We start from the raw sequence: 17,787 nt of genomic DNA, 5'->3' as shown, positions 1-17,787 counted from the left end.
TACAGGAAAGTTCTACTCTGTGAAAAGCATTACTGGACTAAAAGAAGCTGCACCCATGTGGTAAAATGCCATAGAACAGGCTAACAATGGTATTGAGCCGGTTGTTCGTTCCTGTGATTCTCTCTGGGTATATTAAGACATATATATGCAGTCATCAGCTAGCTCCCATGAGTGCATTGCTGCTTCTGAGTCTACCTAGGTATGCTTTTCAACAAAGGATACAAAGAGGAAGTCTGTCAAATTATCTGAGATAAAGAGGCAGTCTGCAGCGGCTTAGATACAAGGTAATCATAGAGGTACAAAGTATATTAATATAAGAGTTTTGGTTATGTAAAACTGGGGAATGATGAGGAATTATCTATCTTTTTAAACAATACATTTTTTGGTGTTTACTGTCCCTTTAAGACATTCAAAACGTCTACTTTAAATATTAGTTGAGTCAAGTTAATTTACTGTTGCTATCAAATATAAAACAGAATAATGTGTAAATGCACAAATGTTATCTGATTTATCATTTATAGTATCTCAGAATTGAATACCCCTTCCATACATGTATTTTTTTTATTTTATTTAGAATAGAGACAAACACTTTCATGATACATATAGAACACAGGGTTTTGGGGTTTTTTCAGAGGTCTGAGTGAGTGTTAGCTAGTGAATAAAGGCTGTATGCCAAACAGGCTATAAATTAAAACTACAGGAAGAACCCTACTAGGCAAATACAGGACGTTCAGCTTAAAATTACCAAACTACCATCCTTTCACAAAGGGGAAACACAGAGTTTCTGGGGAAATGTGACTAAACATTACAAACTCTCTGTATCACACAAAATGTAGGCTTTACCAGTATGTCACAGTCACACATGGAAACAGACTCAATTTCACTGTCACACAGTTGGAGAGACTTCTAAATGTAATTGGGACATATAGTGAGACAGACTGTCAGTTTGTCAGTGTCGCACACTTTGAAAGATGCTGTATGTCACTGTCACACACAGTGAGGGGGTACCATTTGTAGATCACTGTCACACACAGTGAGGGGGCACTGTCTTTATGTCAGTATCACGCACAGCTTGAGTATCTCCATCTGTATGTCTGTCTCACAGTGAAGGGGTGCTGTCTGTATGTCAGTATCACACAGTGAGGGGCGCCATCTGTATGTCAGTGTCACACATAATGAGGGGGCTCGATATGTCACTGTTGCAAACAGTGAGGGGACCGTTGTCTGTATGTCAATGTCACAGTAAAGGGGCTCTGTCTTACGTCCGTGTGTGAGGGGCTCCATCTGTATGTAAGTGTCACACACAGTGAGGGGGCTCTGTATGTCACTGTCACACAATGTTAGAGGGGCTCTGTCTGTAAGTCGGTGTCACACACTGAGAGGGGCTCTGTCTGTAAGTCAGTGTCACACAATGTGAGAGGGGCTCTGTCTGCATGTCAGTGTCACACACTGTGAGAGGGTCTGTATGTCAGTGTCACACACTGTGAGAGGCGTGTCTGTATGTCAGTGTCACACTGTGTGAGAGGCTCTGTCTGTATGTCAGTGTCACACTGTGTGAGAGGCTCTGTCTGTATGTCAGTGTCACACTGTGTGAGAGGCTCTGTCTGTATGTCAGTGTCACACTGTGTGAGAGGCTCTGTCTGTATGTCAGTGTCACACTGTGTGAGAGGCTCTGTCTGTATGTCAGTGTCACACTGTGTGAGAGGCTCTGTCTGTATGTCAGTGTCACACTGTGTGAGAGGCTCTGTCTGTATGTCAGTGTCACACTGTGTGAGAGGCTCTGTCTGTATGTCAGTGTCACACTGTGTGAGAGGCTCTGTCTGTATGTCAGTGTCACACTGTGTGAGAGGCTCTGTCTGTATGTCGGTGTCACACTGTGTGAGAGGCTCTGTCTGTAAGTCAGTGTCACACACTGTGAGAGGCTCTGTCTGCATGTCAGTGTCACACACTGTGAGAGGGTTTGTCTGCATGTCAGTGTCACACACTGTGAGAGGGTCTGTCTGTATGTCAGTGTCACGCTCTGAAAGAGGCTCTGTTTGTATGTCAGTGTCGCACACTGTGAGAGAGGCTCTGTCTGTAGGTCAGTGTCACACACTGTGAGAGGCTTGTCTGTATGTCAGTGACACACTGTGAAAGAGGCTCTGTCTGTACGTCAGTGTTGCACACTGTGAGAGGGGCTCTGTCTGTATGTCAGTGTCACACAATGTGAGAGGCTTGTCTGTATGTCAGTGTCACACTGTGAAAGAGGCTGTGTCTGTAGGTCAGTGTCACACACTGTGAAAGAGGCCCTGTCTTTATGTCAGTGTCACACAATGTGAGAGGCTTGTTTGTATGTCAGTGTCACACTGTGAAAGAGGCTGTGTCTGTATGTCAGTGTTGCAGTCTGTGAGAGGGGATATGTCTGTATGTCAGTGTCACACTGTGAGAGGCTCTGTCTGTATTTTAGTGTTGCACTGTGAGAGGGGCTCTGTCTGTACAGAAGAGGAGGACTCATTTTCTCCCTGTCATTCTAAAACTGTGAGGATTATTAGTTTGTAAATGTCAAATGTGACTAGCACTTACAGTTTCTCAGGTGCACTTACAGGGGAAGGACTCAATTTGTCAGTGTCACACTCACAAAAAGAGGGACTCTCAGAATGTCTGTATCACACTTAAAGGATGGGGGATTTTCAGTCTGTCAGTGTTACACACACTCATTCTGTCTTTACCTTAAATAAAAAGATCAATCAATTTGTCACAGACACACTCACAGTTAGTGGAACAGTTCGTCAATATCAAACAACTAGGGAGTAGGCACACATAAGCAGATGGTGCTCAGCTGTAACAAACATAGAGGGAGAGAGCACTCAGCTGTAACACACATACAGGGAGAAGTTACTTGGTTTGTCTATATTAAAATCCAAAAGGTATAGGCACTCAGTTGCTATACACTCACTCAGGGCCCTCAGTTTAAAGGAATACTAAACCCAATTTTTTTTCTTTCATGATTCTGACAGAAAATGTAAATCTTAGGAGCCAGCCCATTTTATGTTTAGCACCCTGGATAGTGCTTGCTTATTGGTGGCTGCATTTATCCACCAAGAAGCCAGCATAACCCAGGTTCTGAACCTTAAATGGGCCGGCTCCTAAGCTTTACATTCCTGTTTTTTAAATAAAGATAGCAAGAGAATGAGGAAAATTAATAATAGGAGTAAACTAGAAAGTTGCTTAAAATTGCATGCTCTATCTGAATCATTAAAGAAAAAAATTTGGGTTTAGTATCCCTTTAACAGTATCACACACAGGTAGCTGGGCTATCTCAGTATATTAACGTCATACAGCTATTTTCCACTTCTTATATCAGACATTTTCCTTTTCCTAATATAAAGTTTATTTGAGGCCGCTTGGCTGGCCCTCAGCTGAGCACACTGCCCTATTCATCCAGCACACTGCTGCCAGCATAGGAAATATCGCTGAGTTTTTTCAGGAAAGCCTTCTCTTTCTGTTCCACTGGCAGATGCCAAAGACAAGCAGGAGATTGGGAGAGCTGCAGCCGCCCAGGGGCATGGTTTTCATTTTACCTGAAGAGGCAGCAGCTGTTTTCAGAATTCAGTTTCCCAGAATCTGTGTTTGTGTAGTTGCAGGACCCAGGGACTGACGGACATCCTGTATAAAGGCACACTGAATGCACAAAATCATGCAAAGCTAAATCCTTCCCTGACAGTATGCATTGGCCGCTAATTCAAACAACTCTATTCCTTTGGGATTATCAGTCTCTCTTATTAAAGGTAGCTGATTACAAAGGAAAATGTAACAGCTATAAACATAGGCTGTCCTCAGCATGTGTGGTTGCTGTTGGCACAAAGAAATAGGCGGTTCTGAGGCACACACAAATGCAATCCCTTAAAAGGTATAGAAAGGTCAAATTTGAAATGTGCATGGGTGCATTTTAAGTTTAAATAGAAGCATTTTTGGAATATACTTCCATTAGCAAAGATGCTTTTAGTAAACGTTATTAATGTTGCAGGGGTATATGCACGTATGCTGTGCATAAACCGCTCCTTTTTCCTCTCCGCCACTTCAGAGCGAGTCTTGGGGTGATTGACATCCTCTGCTCTAGCGCAATTGAATGCAGCAGATTCCACTTGTGCAATGTCAAAGGGATATGAAACCCAAACATTTTTTAAAACAGGGCATACCATTTAAAGAAAAAAAGTTTACAATTTACATCTGTTATCAAATTTGTTGAAGAGATACCTAGGTAGGCATCTGGAGTACTGCATCACAGGAAACATGCAAATGGATAACATTCTTGCAAAACTGCTGCCATATAGTGCTCTAGAAGTGGGCAATCTTCTAAGCATATAGCCCTGCTTTTCAACAAAAGATACCAAAAGAACAAAGAATATTTAATAATAGAAGTCGATAGCTGCTTAAAATCACATGCTCTATCTGAATCATGAAAGAAAAAGTTTGTGTTTATAGCCCTTTAAATTTTGCAGTGTAATGCAAGAGGTTTACTACTTGCGAACTTGTCTGCCTACAGCAGGATAGAAAATCTTGCCCTGTGTGTGGCTAAAGGATGAGGATTCAAACATCATGGGGCCGATTTATCAATGTCTGCTGGCATTTAACATTGAACAATCAGTTCTGGTGAACTGCTTGAGCAATGCCGCCCCCTGCAGATTCACAGCCAATCGGCCTCTAGCAGGGGGTGTCAATCAACCCGATCGTATAGGATCAGGCGGATTGCAGACCACAGCCTCAGAGGCAGCGGACCAATTAAAGTAAATGTAAAGTCACCCTTTATTGCTAATCGTCATATTATTAATCATCAAAAATAAGGGTGACTTTAATTCATCGTTTTGTTATTTATTATTTCTAAATGCATAAATTTACCTTAATATATATTTATTCTGTGCCTCGATTCCTCCGCCCGCCGGGATTTCAAATCAATGTTTCCCCCCCCCCCCCCGGGCGTTCACCCCATTTTTGTAACGTCATACGCTTCTCCTGCGCATGCGTTAGGTAACATTTTCAGCCTCAGAAGTGATACTCTATAGGATTTATTTAGAGCTTCCGGAAGATTGAGTGTAGCCGACGTAAACGCGTGCTCAGAGTAATATAATTTTTTTTTTTCAAACACATGCGCAGATTTCGGCGATTATAATGTACGTGCTTTACAGATACGTACAGAGCGGGTGAGACCAGTCTATACATCACTATGTTCAGATACAGGAAGTCGCGAGTAGGAGGAGTCCGGGTGCGAACGGATCAATTCTTGGTAAGTAAAATATAACCAAACTATTGAGTTATTTAAAAAAAAATGTGCGGTTTAGGTTCTTATTAAATTGACATTCACTTTAAGGAGCAGCAGTCTGGCAACATGGACTCTTTACTAAGAATATTGTTACCCCATGTAGTAAAATCTACAATAGTATCTAGGCTAAATTCTGAACAGACCTATAACATGCCAGAAGTAAGGAGGCACCATCCATTAATACTGGAGAAACACATAAGTAAATAAGGGTTTACAGCTGACACACAAGGAGATTCATAGCCTCAAAGGTTTTGGCAGAAGATTGGAACCGTCGGGCAGTCTTCCCATTATTTAGGGTACATGCAAACTATTTATAAGCAATTAAAGGGACATTCAACACTGCCCACAACATTAATCTATGTTTCAAAACTAAATAAAAGGATAAAGCTGCAAGGTGCCCCCTTTCTCTTACTTACCACCTTCACTGTTGAATCGTCTTTCGCATCTTCCAAATTGTTGTCCTAATATGTCTTCCTAACTCCCCCCACCGTGACGTCTTCGCCTTCTTTCTCAAACTAGCAGCCAATGAGATCCCATTCCCCGGACTGAAATCCAAGCGCGTTCACGGCCGTTAGCGCATGCGCAATATACTAGGAACTCTAAAAGCGGAACCAAAATAATAGAAGTTGTTTCCGTTACGCTGATATTACTTACAGTACTCTATTACGTTATTGGGTTATGATGGTTCCGCTTTTAAGGTTCCTATTGTATCGCGCATGCGCTAACGCCCGTGAACGCGCTGGGATTGAAGTAGGAGAAATGGGACAGAACTGCCGGCTAGTTTGAAGAAGACGAGCTGTACGTCACAGTGGGGGGAGTTAAGCAGCCATATTAGGAGACAAATTTTGACGATATCGATGAGGATTGAACAGTGAAGGCAGTAAGTAAGAGAAAGGGGGAACGTTGAAGCTTGCTCTTTAGACTTAGTTTAGAAACATAGATTAATGTTGTGGGCAGTGTTGAATGTCCCTTTAAAGGGACATTAAACACTAAATAAATCATTGCTTGAATTGTGTATTAAGAACACAGATTAGCCTTAGAATAATGTGTACATGTATTTTTAAAAATGATATTAGTTGTTTAAATATTGAAAAAGTAAGGGTTCAGTTAATGTCCATAAAGCAGTTGCCATTGCCGTATTGTAACTTAGGTTACCTTTTCTGCTGAGGCTAATTAGGAATGATTATAAATGGTTTAGTAAATTGTGCAACCAATGACTGTGTGGAATACAGCTAGCTGTGTCTGCAGGTTTTTACATTAACTAACAAATTGGAAAGTCCACAAAATTCAGATTTAAATTACAGGAAAAGAGTACAAAATAAATAATGAAAGTATATGGCAAATCCGTTTTACTACATGTAATTAAACATGTACACGTAATTAAACATGAAACACAGTGTTTAATGTCCCTTTAAGCATTGTGAAAGGCCTGCATACAAAAAAAATATTTTAAAAGCATTACAAACTGTAAACAGCCTTTATGTTTCTCTTACCTCTTTTTCTACGGCCAATTATGGACAGATATTCATGAGTACTGCACTGTTTAAGCACTATGTAGCATGTTACAGGGTCACCGTTCTACAGCCACTCTGGGAACAGTTAAAAAAACTCCATCTTCTGAGATAAATGACATACTAACTTACAGTGGGCAACATAAATAATTCAAAGTGTAATTTCACTTTAAAGGGACACTGAACCCAAATTTTTTTCTTTTGTGATTCAGATAGAGCATGACATTTTAAGCAACTTTCTAATTTACTCCTATTATCACATTTTCTTCATTCTCTTGGTATCCTTATTTGAAATGCAAGAATGTAAGTTTAGATGCCGGCCTATTTTTGGTGAACAACCTGGGTTGTCCTTGCTGATTGGTGGAAATATTCATGAACCAATAAAAAATGCTCTCCAGAGTTCTGAACAAAAAAAAAGCTTAGATGCCTTCTTTTTTAAATAAGGATAGCAAGAGAACGAAGAAAAATTGATAATAGGAGTAAATTAGAAAGTTGCTTAAAATGGCATGCTCTATCTGAATCACGAAAGAAAAAAATTGGGTTCACTGTCCCTTTAAATTTGGTAATATGCACTGTTAACAATGGATTAATTATTGTTATGTAGCATGTTACAGGGTCAAAGTTCTACACTCTGCAAAATTAATTCCAGTCTCTCTGGGAACAGTTAAATAAAATAAAAAAACAAACAACAACAAAAACTGCAGTGTTAAATTTTAATTACAGAGTAACTAATGGTGGGCAAAATAAAGTTTATTGTTTTTTGTTTATTATTTTACTTCCTTTATGGTTACCACTTCGTCTGGTAAGCCAATCAGTGTATTTACAACCATTTATTTAAAGTAGCATTAATACTTCTCAAATTACAGGGCACAGGGAATTGCGCTTCAGAAATATTCAGATTGGAGCACAGCACTGTGCATCATCAAGTTATAGGGAATTAGAAGCTGATGGTATTTGTGTATTATACTGGAAGTGCAACTACCAGGAACAGGGAGGCTTCAGCACAGCATTTTGTATTTATCATACAGGAAGGCCGCTTCCAGGAATCAACAAGGGGGGGGGGAGGGGTTGGGTTACTGACTGTAATGGGAGGAGAAGTTTCTTTCTTTATAAGTGCTTGAAGCTCACAAGTTAGAGGCTTATGTCTGTCTAAATTGTGGCTCATAACAGTACAACCCAATCTCCGACTTGGACTAAAGTGTTAATCAGTTGGCTAAGGCAACCCAGTGGAGCATTTGTACTTTGATAGCAGGTATAGTGTTATTTTTTTACTTTTTCTTTGCTGGTGGGGGGGAGGCTGAGATCATATACACTTTATAACAGAGGATTTATATCATATACATTTAACTTCATATCTGGGGCATTATATTAGGAGCTGCAGTTTGCTACTATCTATAATTATGTCTACTTGTTTGAATGTCAGTGTATTCATTTCTATATTGATGTCTAATTTCTCAATTTCTAAAGTTACTTTTAATACTGTATATCCTGTCTACTAACACCCTAACTGCTTTCTAGTGCATGGGTTACCTGCCTGCCATAGATTACATATAATCAGTCACCCCCTGTTTTATATGTACAGCCACATTAGTAATTACACATCTGTAACATTCACATAATGCCTTCATTGTTCACACCACACATACTGCTTTGATAGCTTATTAAATATTCTACATGGTATAATTATTGTTAGAGTTGTACAGGTTACCTATGCAGTGTGCATATTTATAGAAAATAAATGTACTAGCTGCAGAACTATACACAACACACCATGCACTTGTTAGCAGAGCAAAACACAAAGATGCCAACATAACACAGTGTTAATAAATTCAGATAAAATGCTCTCGCTTTTTACAGAAGTGCATTCTTTATACACACCACTTAATAAGCTGAACACGGTACATACACTGATGCAGAACTGTACTTAGTACTCATGTCTGCACAACTGTACACATGACATTAACAACATTCAGACACAACAGTATTTAGTATTCTACTAAATGTATTGTGCTAACCAACGTGTGCTATAATAGAGACCCCTCTGATCTCTATTATATCTACTGGGATCCATCAAAATCAGTCCTTTTTGTTTCTCCCATAGATTGTTTGCCCCTGTCTGCTCTCTCACATATATCTTTATTCTCTAAGCCACTTTTGTATACCATCATTTGCCATGATATTTCTCCCCCCCCCCTAATTCTCACATTTTTACTTTTGTAACTGACCATTATAATTTCTTATCACCCTTTAGGAAACTGCTATTTGCTGAGTCTAAAAAAAAATTTAAGCCAGACACAGAGGAATTCTCCCCACTTTCTCCGCAAGGCTGGCTCCCACCGTCATGGTCACCCAGAGTAAATTCCCGAGTATGAGCCGGGGACTGGATTCCACTCTCAGGCTCAAGACCTTTTCTTCTCGTGGCGAGTACAACTTGGTTGTAAGCGCAGTTCGCAAGCTACAAGAGAGTGGCTTCTACTGGAGCACAGTGACTGGAAGCCAGGCCAACTTATTGTTGAGCACTGAACCAGCTGGCACTTTCCTGATTAGGGACAGCTCTGATCGCCGTCACTTCTTTACACTCAGTGTCAAAACTGAATGTGGCACCAAAAACCTACGTATTCAATGTGAGCCACGTGGCTTCTCCCTGCAGACTGACCCTCGTAGTACTCAACCAGTTCCACACTTTGACTGTGTGCTCAAACTTCTGCGCCATTATATGTCTACTAAGGACTCTGGAATCACCACCAAGAGGGCATATTACATCTACTCAGGAGAAGAACGGGTACCTCTGCTACTTTGCAGGCCTCTCTCCTCCAATGTATCCTCTTTACAGCATCTCTGCAGAAAAGCAGTAAATGGACAACTGGTTTCATATGAGGACAAAGAACAGCTGCCTCTGCCCATTAAAGATTTTTTACAGGAATATGATTCACCGGTGTAACTAGTGGGCCCAGAAAAAAACAAATGGTAACATAAGTCACCAACATCAACCTAGAACATGCTTGGCATGTTAAAAGCAAGGAGCTCACCATAACCCTTGAGAGAAAGACAAGGTTCAGAATGGAGAGTGCAGAATATGCAGAGAGCAAAGTTCTGTAGAGATGTGACACCTTAAGAAAGTGTGCGGTTGAGACATAAAGAACAAATTCAATATTCTTCACCCTGCAGATTACGTCTATCTGAGACTGCGAGAATGATAACTGAAAACAAAACTGCTGAATATTCACCAAGTTAAAGGTGCAATATACAAAGTGACTGATCAAAAAACACAAGGGAGTTTCCAAAAATCTCCATTATAGCTGCCAGACAATTTCATCCCCAAGTCCTTCCTGCATGCCGGGCGCAGATCATTGTGGGGAAACAGGACAAATATAACCTCATAGACCTTGGTTCTGGATCCCTCCCCGGTAACATTACCAGAAACAAGTGTCTGTCTTGCACTGATTGTTTAGCTGCTTTACACCAAGCACTTATTTATTATATCACCATTACAGCCTTAATGATTTTTTACTAGAGGAAACTGTTTACAAGCCATTATGTTTGTGTGTTCTTATTGTATGTATAAAAAAATCCCAGCCTCCAATGGACAATACATTCACTAGAGTGGTATCTGTTGCCTTCTATTAGATTATAAGCAGATATGTCTTAAATGCATCTCCATAGCAACACTCTACATTGAAGAGTTATAATGTGCACTATCAACGCTAAACCTTAGGATTTGATGTTTCTATACATTTAATATAGTAAAAATAGATATTTTAATGTGGAGTTTTTGGGGGGATAGTTGTAGATTGCTACTCTTAAATCCCACCAGAATCCCCTAATCTAGTTAGCACAAATGATGTGGTTTGGTTACTAGGCCCTTGTATATTCACAGAAATTGCACTCTAATTGGCCAGTACAGTCTGTCCATTCTCACATCTTGAAGAAGAAAAAAAAAAGTACTGTAGTCTTATGTTTTATAGTTCCTTAAGGCACCCCTACCACTTCTACTGAGAGGCTATTCCAAGTATCTACCATCCTTTTTGTAATGGCTTTGCAAACAGAGATTTAAATAGGCTGCCATTATGCTCCTGAATATCCCAGCTGGGAGGCTCTAATGTAAGACTACACAGCTGATCAGATAGGGGTTGTTAGGAGCAGGTATTCTATAAAATAAAGGTGAAACACTCTGATTATTGGTGTTTACAAATACACACTGTGACCATGTTCTTGTACCCTGGTCCTATACAGCAGATCCTGAATGAAGGTGGCATGAATATATATATATTTTGGTGTATTGTTTCTTATGATTGTATGCTTATATTGCACCTGCAACCCCTATGGGGGTGCAAGCACAGATTCATAGAGTCTGCTCATAATTATGTTTACATGCCAAACAGCTCTGGGCACTGTAACCAGAATGCAGTTTGCACATATTTATATATTTGTTTTTTTTTTAATTTGTTTTTTAAAGAAAACATTTCAATAATTTATAATAAAGAAATATTTTATAATTGAGCATGTGTGTTTTGGAGTTTTGTTGAGGGGTGATTCAATTAAAAGGACAGTCTAGTCAAAATTAAACTTTCATGATTCAGATAGGCTATGCCATTATACACAACTTTCCAATTTATGTTTATCATCAAATTTGCTTTGTTCTATTGGTATTCATTGTTGAAAGCTAAAACTAGGTAGGCTCATATGCTAATTTCTAAGCCCCTGAAGGCCTCTTCTAATCTGAATGCATTTGATAGAATTACACAGCTAGAGGGTGTTCGTTCATGTGTGCCATATAGATAACATTGTGCTTCACGTCCATGGAGTTACTTATGAGAGGGCACTGATTGGCTAAAATGCAAGTCTTTCAAAAGAGCTGAAATAAGGAGGCAGTCTGCAGAGGCTTAGACAGAAGGTAATCACTGAGGTAAAAAGTATATTAATATACAACTGTTGGTTATGCAAAACTGGGGAATGAGTAATAAAGGGATTATCTATCTTTTTAAAAAATAAAAATTCTGGAGTAGACTGTCTCTTTAATATATTGAACCAAATGCTGGCTACACAATCACAAAACAGGACAAAATGCAGTAAACTGCAGTTATTAACTAGAATATGTAATAAAATAGCAATTGTATAATGCAGATCAAATAAGGATAAAGCAAAACAGATAATTAGGATCCTAACAAGAAAACCTAAAAATAAACACCACATGTAAGATAGGAACTTGCTTAGAACACTTAGAGTTTACAATAACTGCTAAGTGTGTATGACCACACGTCACATGAACACTAAACACACACAGGGTTACCAGGCGTGTCAGACATGATGTGCCAGAATCTCTTCCTGTATCAGTCAGGAATCCATTTTGTGCGTCACCTCTACATAATGACATTCCTGTTAGTTCCGCCCCCTACAGGGTGCCAGGAATTGAAATTGGGAGGGACCTTCTCACCTGCACATCCCAGAACCTTATCCCTGCAAGGAAATAAAAGACAGCATGATAAAAGGTACACAAACAGACAAAACCACATAATATACCACAAAAGGTTCAATATCATAAAACGCACAATGCCACAACAAAACATAATTTAATTTAAAAAAAAAAAAAACAACATACTAAATCAAATCCAGTGGTAATTCTAGAACTTAAAGGAACATTCGTTCAAAATTGAAATGCACATAGATAAAATATATATATTTGAATAGAAACATATTTGCAATATACATGTGTTGGCAAAAATGCTTCTAGTAAAAGTCATCAATGTTTCGTGCTAACTTGTTTCTCTGCACGAGCATGTGAAGCATAGTTATATATTCTCAGTGCACCCGCATTTTAAATACCGTAGCTGCTCAGAGTGGCAGTGGGGCTTGTATCATATCAGCAATTAACAAATTGAGTAATTACCAGATGGTACAAGCACATGAGGCTCTCTGAGCAAGGGTTGTGTTTAAAATGCTGGTGCACGTCTATACTTAAATACGCTTTTGAAACAGCTATAGCTTTTATTAGGAGCATGTATATTACAAAAACTGTTCTATTCAAAACTGAAATACATCCATGTGGATTTCAGTTTTGGCTGGAATGTCCCTTTAATATTTGGTAGGGGGCTAACATAGGTGATAAAAAAAGTTAATAGACACAGCACACATGATATATGGAGCCCTTCGCACCCCCATAGAAATGCCACTGACTAAATCATACAGTACAATTTTGTAAAAAATTAATAAAAAATTTTTTATATATATATATATATATATATATATATATATATATATATGCATCAAAAATAAAACTGCACTCGCTGGGTCTTTAAATGACAAATATTTAATATAACGTTTCGGGGTCTCCCCCTTTGTCAAATATACAAACAGGGGTGTTTGTATATTTGACAAAGGGGGAGACCCCGAAACGTTATATTAAATATTTGTCATTTAAAGACCCAGCGAGTGCAGTTTTATTTTTGATGCATATATGGACTGTTACTGAGCACCCTGGGCATTGAACAGTTAAAAGGTTACTGGAGTGCTTTACCTAATATTGATGCATATATATATATTATTATTATTGGTATAGAGACATAATCAGAGGTCAGTAACCTTGGCATCCCAAATGTTTTGGAACTACATTTCCCATGATGCTCAGACTAAAGAGTGTCTCAGCATCATGGGTAAAATTAGTTCTAAAACATTGGGGGTGCCAAGGTTGCTGACCTCTGGACACAATGATCATATGCGTCCGCCAAAATTTTTTTCAAGGGGGGGCGACGACAAATAAAATAACATAATATCAGTGGCATCATGTGAAGCAGACAGTGTTGCTCACTGTACACACAAACTAAACCTAATTTTGAACATGGTGGCTCATTGGTGTCAAAACAGTAACTAAAGTTAGTGCTTATACTTAAATATAAGGATGGGTTTGTCAAATATGAATCTTTGAGCCAGCCCAAAACAATATTATTTGGAGCTGCAATATGATGATATCTCTCTCTCCCCTCTCTACACACACACAGAAAATCTGGCACTTTCTTGTACGCACACAGCTAGATTAAAAGCAAAATGGAAGAGATAATGGGGATAGCCCAGTCAAGGTCTCTTCCTCCCTAGGTCTCTAACCTACAGCCACAATGCATGCCTTCAACCAAACACACTGAGATCCAAACAAGGTTGACACAGAGTTAATTGTAATCTAGTTGTGTACTGTGTAGTGTGCCCGACTTTTTACCCAGAGCAAAATGGAGGGGGGGGGGGGGCAGGTGCCCCCTCTTCCGGACGCCCATGATAATGATGCACTGGTACAGTTTTGTGCAGCTACATATTACACAATGCAGCACAATAAAACAGTTAAACAACTGTCATATTACACAAAATAATGCACAGTATCACACACAATACTGTCATGCAAGACATCCTTTTATTACAGTATATATAAAGCAACATTGTTCAGTCACTCACTGGTTTAGGTTCATTAGTCTCTCAAGTATCTGCTATTCCTGTGTATGAGTTAAATAAGTAAGAAGTTGTTTGTGAATCTACCAGAATATCACATAGCAATATGACAAGGTCAGGGGCGAAACTACAGGGGGTGCAGAGGACGCAATTGCGACTGGACCCCCAAGGGTGGGGGCACTGCTTCAACAAAAAAAAACATTGACCTGCCAATGGCTGCACTGATATCATGTGAGTGTGACATGATGCTTCACTACTGTCTCTGACTACAGGGGTTAGTGTTTCTGTTTTACCCATTGGTGTTTATGTGTGTGTGTATATATATATATATATATATATATATATATATATATATATATATATATATATATATATATATATATGTATGTGACTGTGTGTGTATTTATGCATGTATGTATGTGTGTGTGTGTGTATGTTTGGGGGGTGAGGGGTAAACAGTGTCAGTCTATAGAGTACCACTATATACAGTACGGGGGGCTGGACCATGTCACAGACTACTGTGGTCACTTTATAAAGTACTGGGTCGGGTAGGGTCAGGCCAGCCATCTCACCGACAGATTACAGACTGTGTCACTGACTCACTATATACAGTACTGGTGGGTTAAACAGTGTCACTATATACAGGGGGTCAGACTATCTCACAGACTGTGGGCACAGGGTACCTCCTTTTGCAGACATGTAATCTGATTCACATTTTTTTCTGTGTTAAATGTTAAAAAAAAGAAAGATATGTATCAAATTCACTTTTTGGGGGGGTGGGGGGCCCTTCTTAGATTCTTGCACCTGGGCTCTGTGGTTTCTAGTTACGCCCAAGGTCACCCAATACTGCAGATTATCTTTAATATGTTGCCCTTTAATGTAACAGTTGCATGTTTGCTGTGTGTTATTGGTAGTGAAGTGGTTAATAGAGAGCACTACAGGAAAAAGATTAATAATAGTTTGGCATGTGGAAGAGCTCTGCATAGTTATCCCTGCCAGTAAATGGTAAACACCCCCTTTATGTTTCCCTGTGTTTTCTTAAGACAGATACCAGTAACTGCTATTACTGAGTACTATAGCAGACACACGTTCATAATAATGACAAGTGGGAATTCCTTCTACACAAAAAAGGACCAATAGTGTATGTTTGTTCACAATAAAAAAACAAACATTGTGTGGGAACCAAACACCATCCACAAAAAATGATCCATTTGTTTAAAGACACAAAAAGGAAAGACCCCATAAATACAAATATATCAAAACTGTGAACCACCTGGAACAAAATGTTCTTTAAAATAAAAACAAACAAAAAGTTCATTGTGTTCAACCCACATTCCAAGTGTTAGTTAATTTACATTCATCACCTTTCCTGGAGGCAAATCACTTTTTGCCCATCCCCTCCATTTTAAAACAAAAAGTACGTGCAGCACTAACAACCCTCACCTTTATCACATCAGCCCTAAATTGTACGTGCATCTTCACACCTTACAACAATGTTTAACCCACTCCCATAATTTATCACCATCTTCAACCAAGGTGAGTTGCGTGGGGAGGATGCGCCAAACCTAAACCACGAAAGGGAATACTTAGGTGTACCCCCAAACCACGCAGTGCCTCAGTGAGTACAAATTGACCTACTATATTGAGTGATCCTTGTGAAAAGAAAATATAGCTTAATACTAATGTGGGTGCATCGTTACCCCAGCTGCTTTTTAATCCCCACATGGTAAGTGTACCGCACTGCGTTTAATTTAATCATCACTATTTTCAACACAACACCATTAAGTGAGAGACGTGATAGGATCAACTACTGTTACATGTATAAGCCCCGCTGTTAGATCCAGTGTCTCCCCCCCCCAGCAGGGATCGCATCAAACGACATCATCCTGCCCCTTCCCCCAAGGAGGAAATGAGAAATCCTTCAAAGTGCGTCACGTTCCTAGGCCCCCCACGAAAGGAGATTACAACATTTCTAGCTTTGTCAGGTTTGTGTTCCCGTTGCCGTAGTTACGTACAATTCTTGCCCATTTTCCGAACTATTACAGAAACATTTCCAGAGTGGATTCCTAAGCCGTGCAGTCATCAGCTGTGTTAGACCAGCTGCGAGCGGGGAGGTGCATGCGAGGGCAGGAGCCAGGGTGGGCATAGCAAGGGGCTAGTATTGGGGGCAAACATCACTTTAAATTACTTCCCAGTGCAATGAATAACAGAGGCAAAGGGGCAAGCAAAAAAAAACAAACAACTGGTAGATATACGTATGACATAGTGGAAGGGCTAGTGAGATGTGTAAAAGTTATAAATTGGGTTGCCAAGTGTTCAGTATTCAACTTGACAGTACAGTATTTCAGCAGGCTGTCCAGTAAAGTCTCAAGTTGTTTTTTTTAAAGTGATGGTAAATCCAAGCGTTTAACAAACGCTAGAATTTACCATCACTAAAAATCAAGGGAGTTTAATTGATCAGATCTAAAAAAAAAAAAAAAAAAAAAGTGCTAAACTCACCCTTTCTGTGTCGTTGCACAGCGATAAACTCAGCGGCTCCGGCCATCCACGGCACTTCGGTCCTTTACCAATGAGGTAACTTGCACCTCTGAACCAATAGCCGTGCGTGCATACAGAGCCCTGTCAGTTGACACGCACGGCTATTGGTTCAGAGATGCAAACGTCAGCTCGTTGAAGGAGACCCATGTGCCCTGGGCGGCAGAGCCGCTGAGTTTAGCGATGTGCAACGGCAAAGAAAGGGTGAGTTTAGCACCCTCTTTTTTAGATCTAATAAATTAAACTCCCCTTGATTTTTAGTGATGGTAAATCCTAGCGTTTGTTAAAAGCTTGGATTTACCATCACTTTAAATTAAACCGTAATGATTCAGATAGAGCATGCAATTTTAAGAAACTTTCTAATTTACTCCTATTATCAATTTTTCTTCTTTCACTTGGTATCTTTATTTAAATGTAAGCTTAGGAGCTGGCCCATTTTTGGTTCAGCACCTGGGTAGCGCTTGCTGATTGTGGCTACATTTAGACACCAATCAGAAAGTGCTACCCAGGTGCTAAATCAAAAATGGGCCAGGTTCTATGCTTACATTCTTGCTTTTTCAAATAAAGATACCAAGAGGATGACGAAAAATTTATAATAGGAGTAAATTAGAAAGTTGCTTAGAATTGCCTGCTCCATCTGAATCATGAAAGATTAATTTTGACTAGACTATCCCTTTAAGTCCCTTGAGTGTAAATGTAAAAGGCCTTCTATGCATTACTGGCAGCCAAAGACAGTGTTGTATCGAATTCTGTTTACGGTAACAAACTGTTACTGGCACATGTGTGTTACAGGCAAACTAAGAAAAATTGTTGATTTGTATTTTACTGGTGTTCTGCTGGATTTTGCTCCCCTGTCGACATTTGCTAACTTAATGAGCGCATGCTCAGAATTACATAATCACACTCCACATTTGTTTGAAAGAATGTGTAGAATGTGATTACGTTATTAATAGCATGCTCACATGAAGGTAGCACATTTCGCCGGACAGCCTGATTATCCTCCCTTTGATT

At 39.5% G+C, this 17,787-nt stretch overlaps 1 protein-coding gene across 1 annotated transcript; it reads left to right on the top strand.

Moving 5' to 3' along the window:
• Positions 1-7,918: 7,918 nt before the first annotated feature.
• On the top strand, positions 7,919-11,310 carry SOCS3 (suppressor of cytokine signaling 3). Its single transcript, XM_053696264.1, has 2 exons — positions 7,919-8,062; positions 9,062-11,310. The coding sequence occupies exon 2, from the start codon at positions 9,152-9,154 to the stop codon at positions 9,749-9,751; it is 600 nt and encodes a 199-aa protein (XP_053552239.1). The 5' UTR covers positions 7,919-8,062; positions 9,062-9,151; the 3' UTR covers positions 9,752-11,310.
• The last annotated feature ends 6,477 nt before the right edge of the window (positions 11,311-17,787 follow it).

This window comes from Bombina bombina, chromosome 1, assembly GCF_027579735.1.
Source record: "Bombina bombina isolate aBomBom1 chromosome 1, aBomBom1.pri, whole genome shotgun sequence".
NCBI classification, from domain to species: Eukaryota; Metazoa; Chordata; class Amphibia; order Anura; family Bombinatoridae; genus Bombina; species Bombina bombina.
This window is presented reverse-complemented; position numbering and strand designations above follow the sequence as displayed.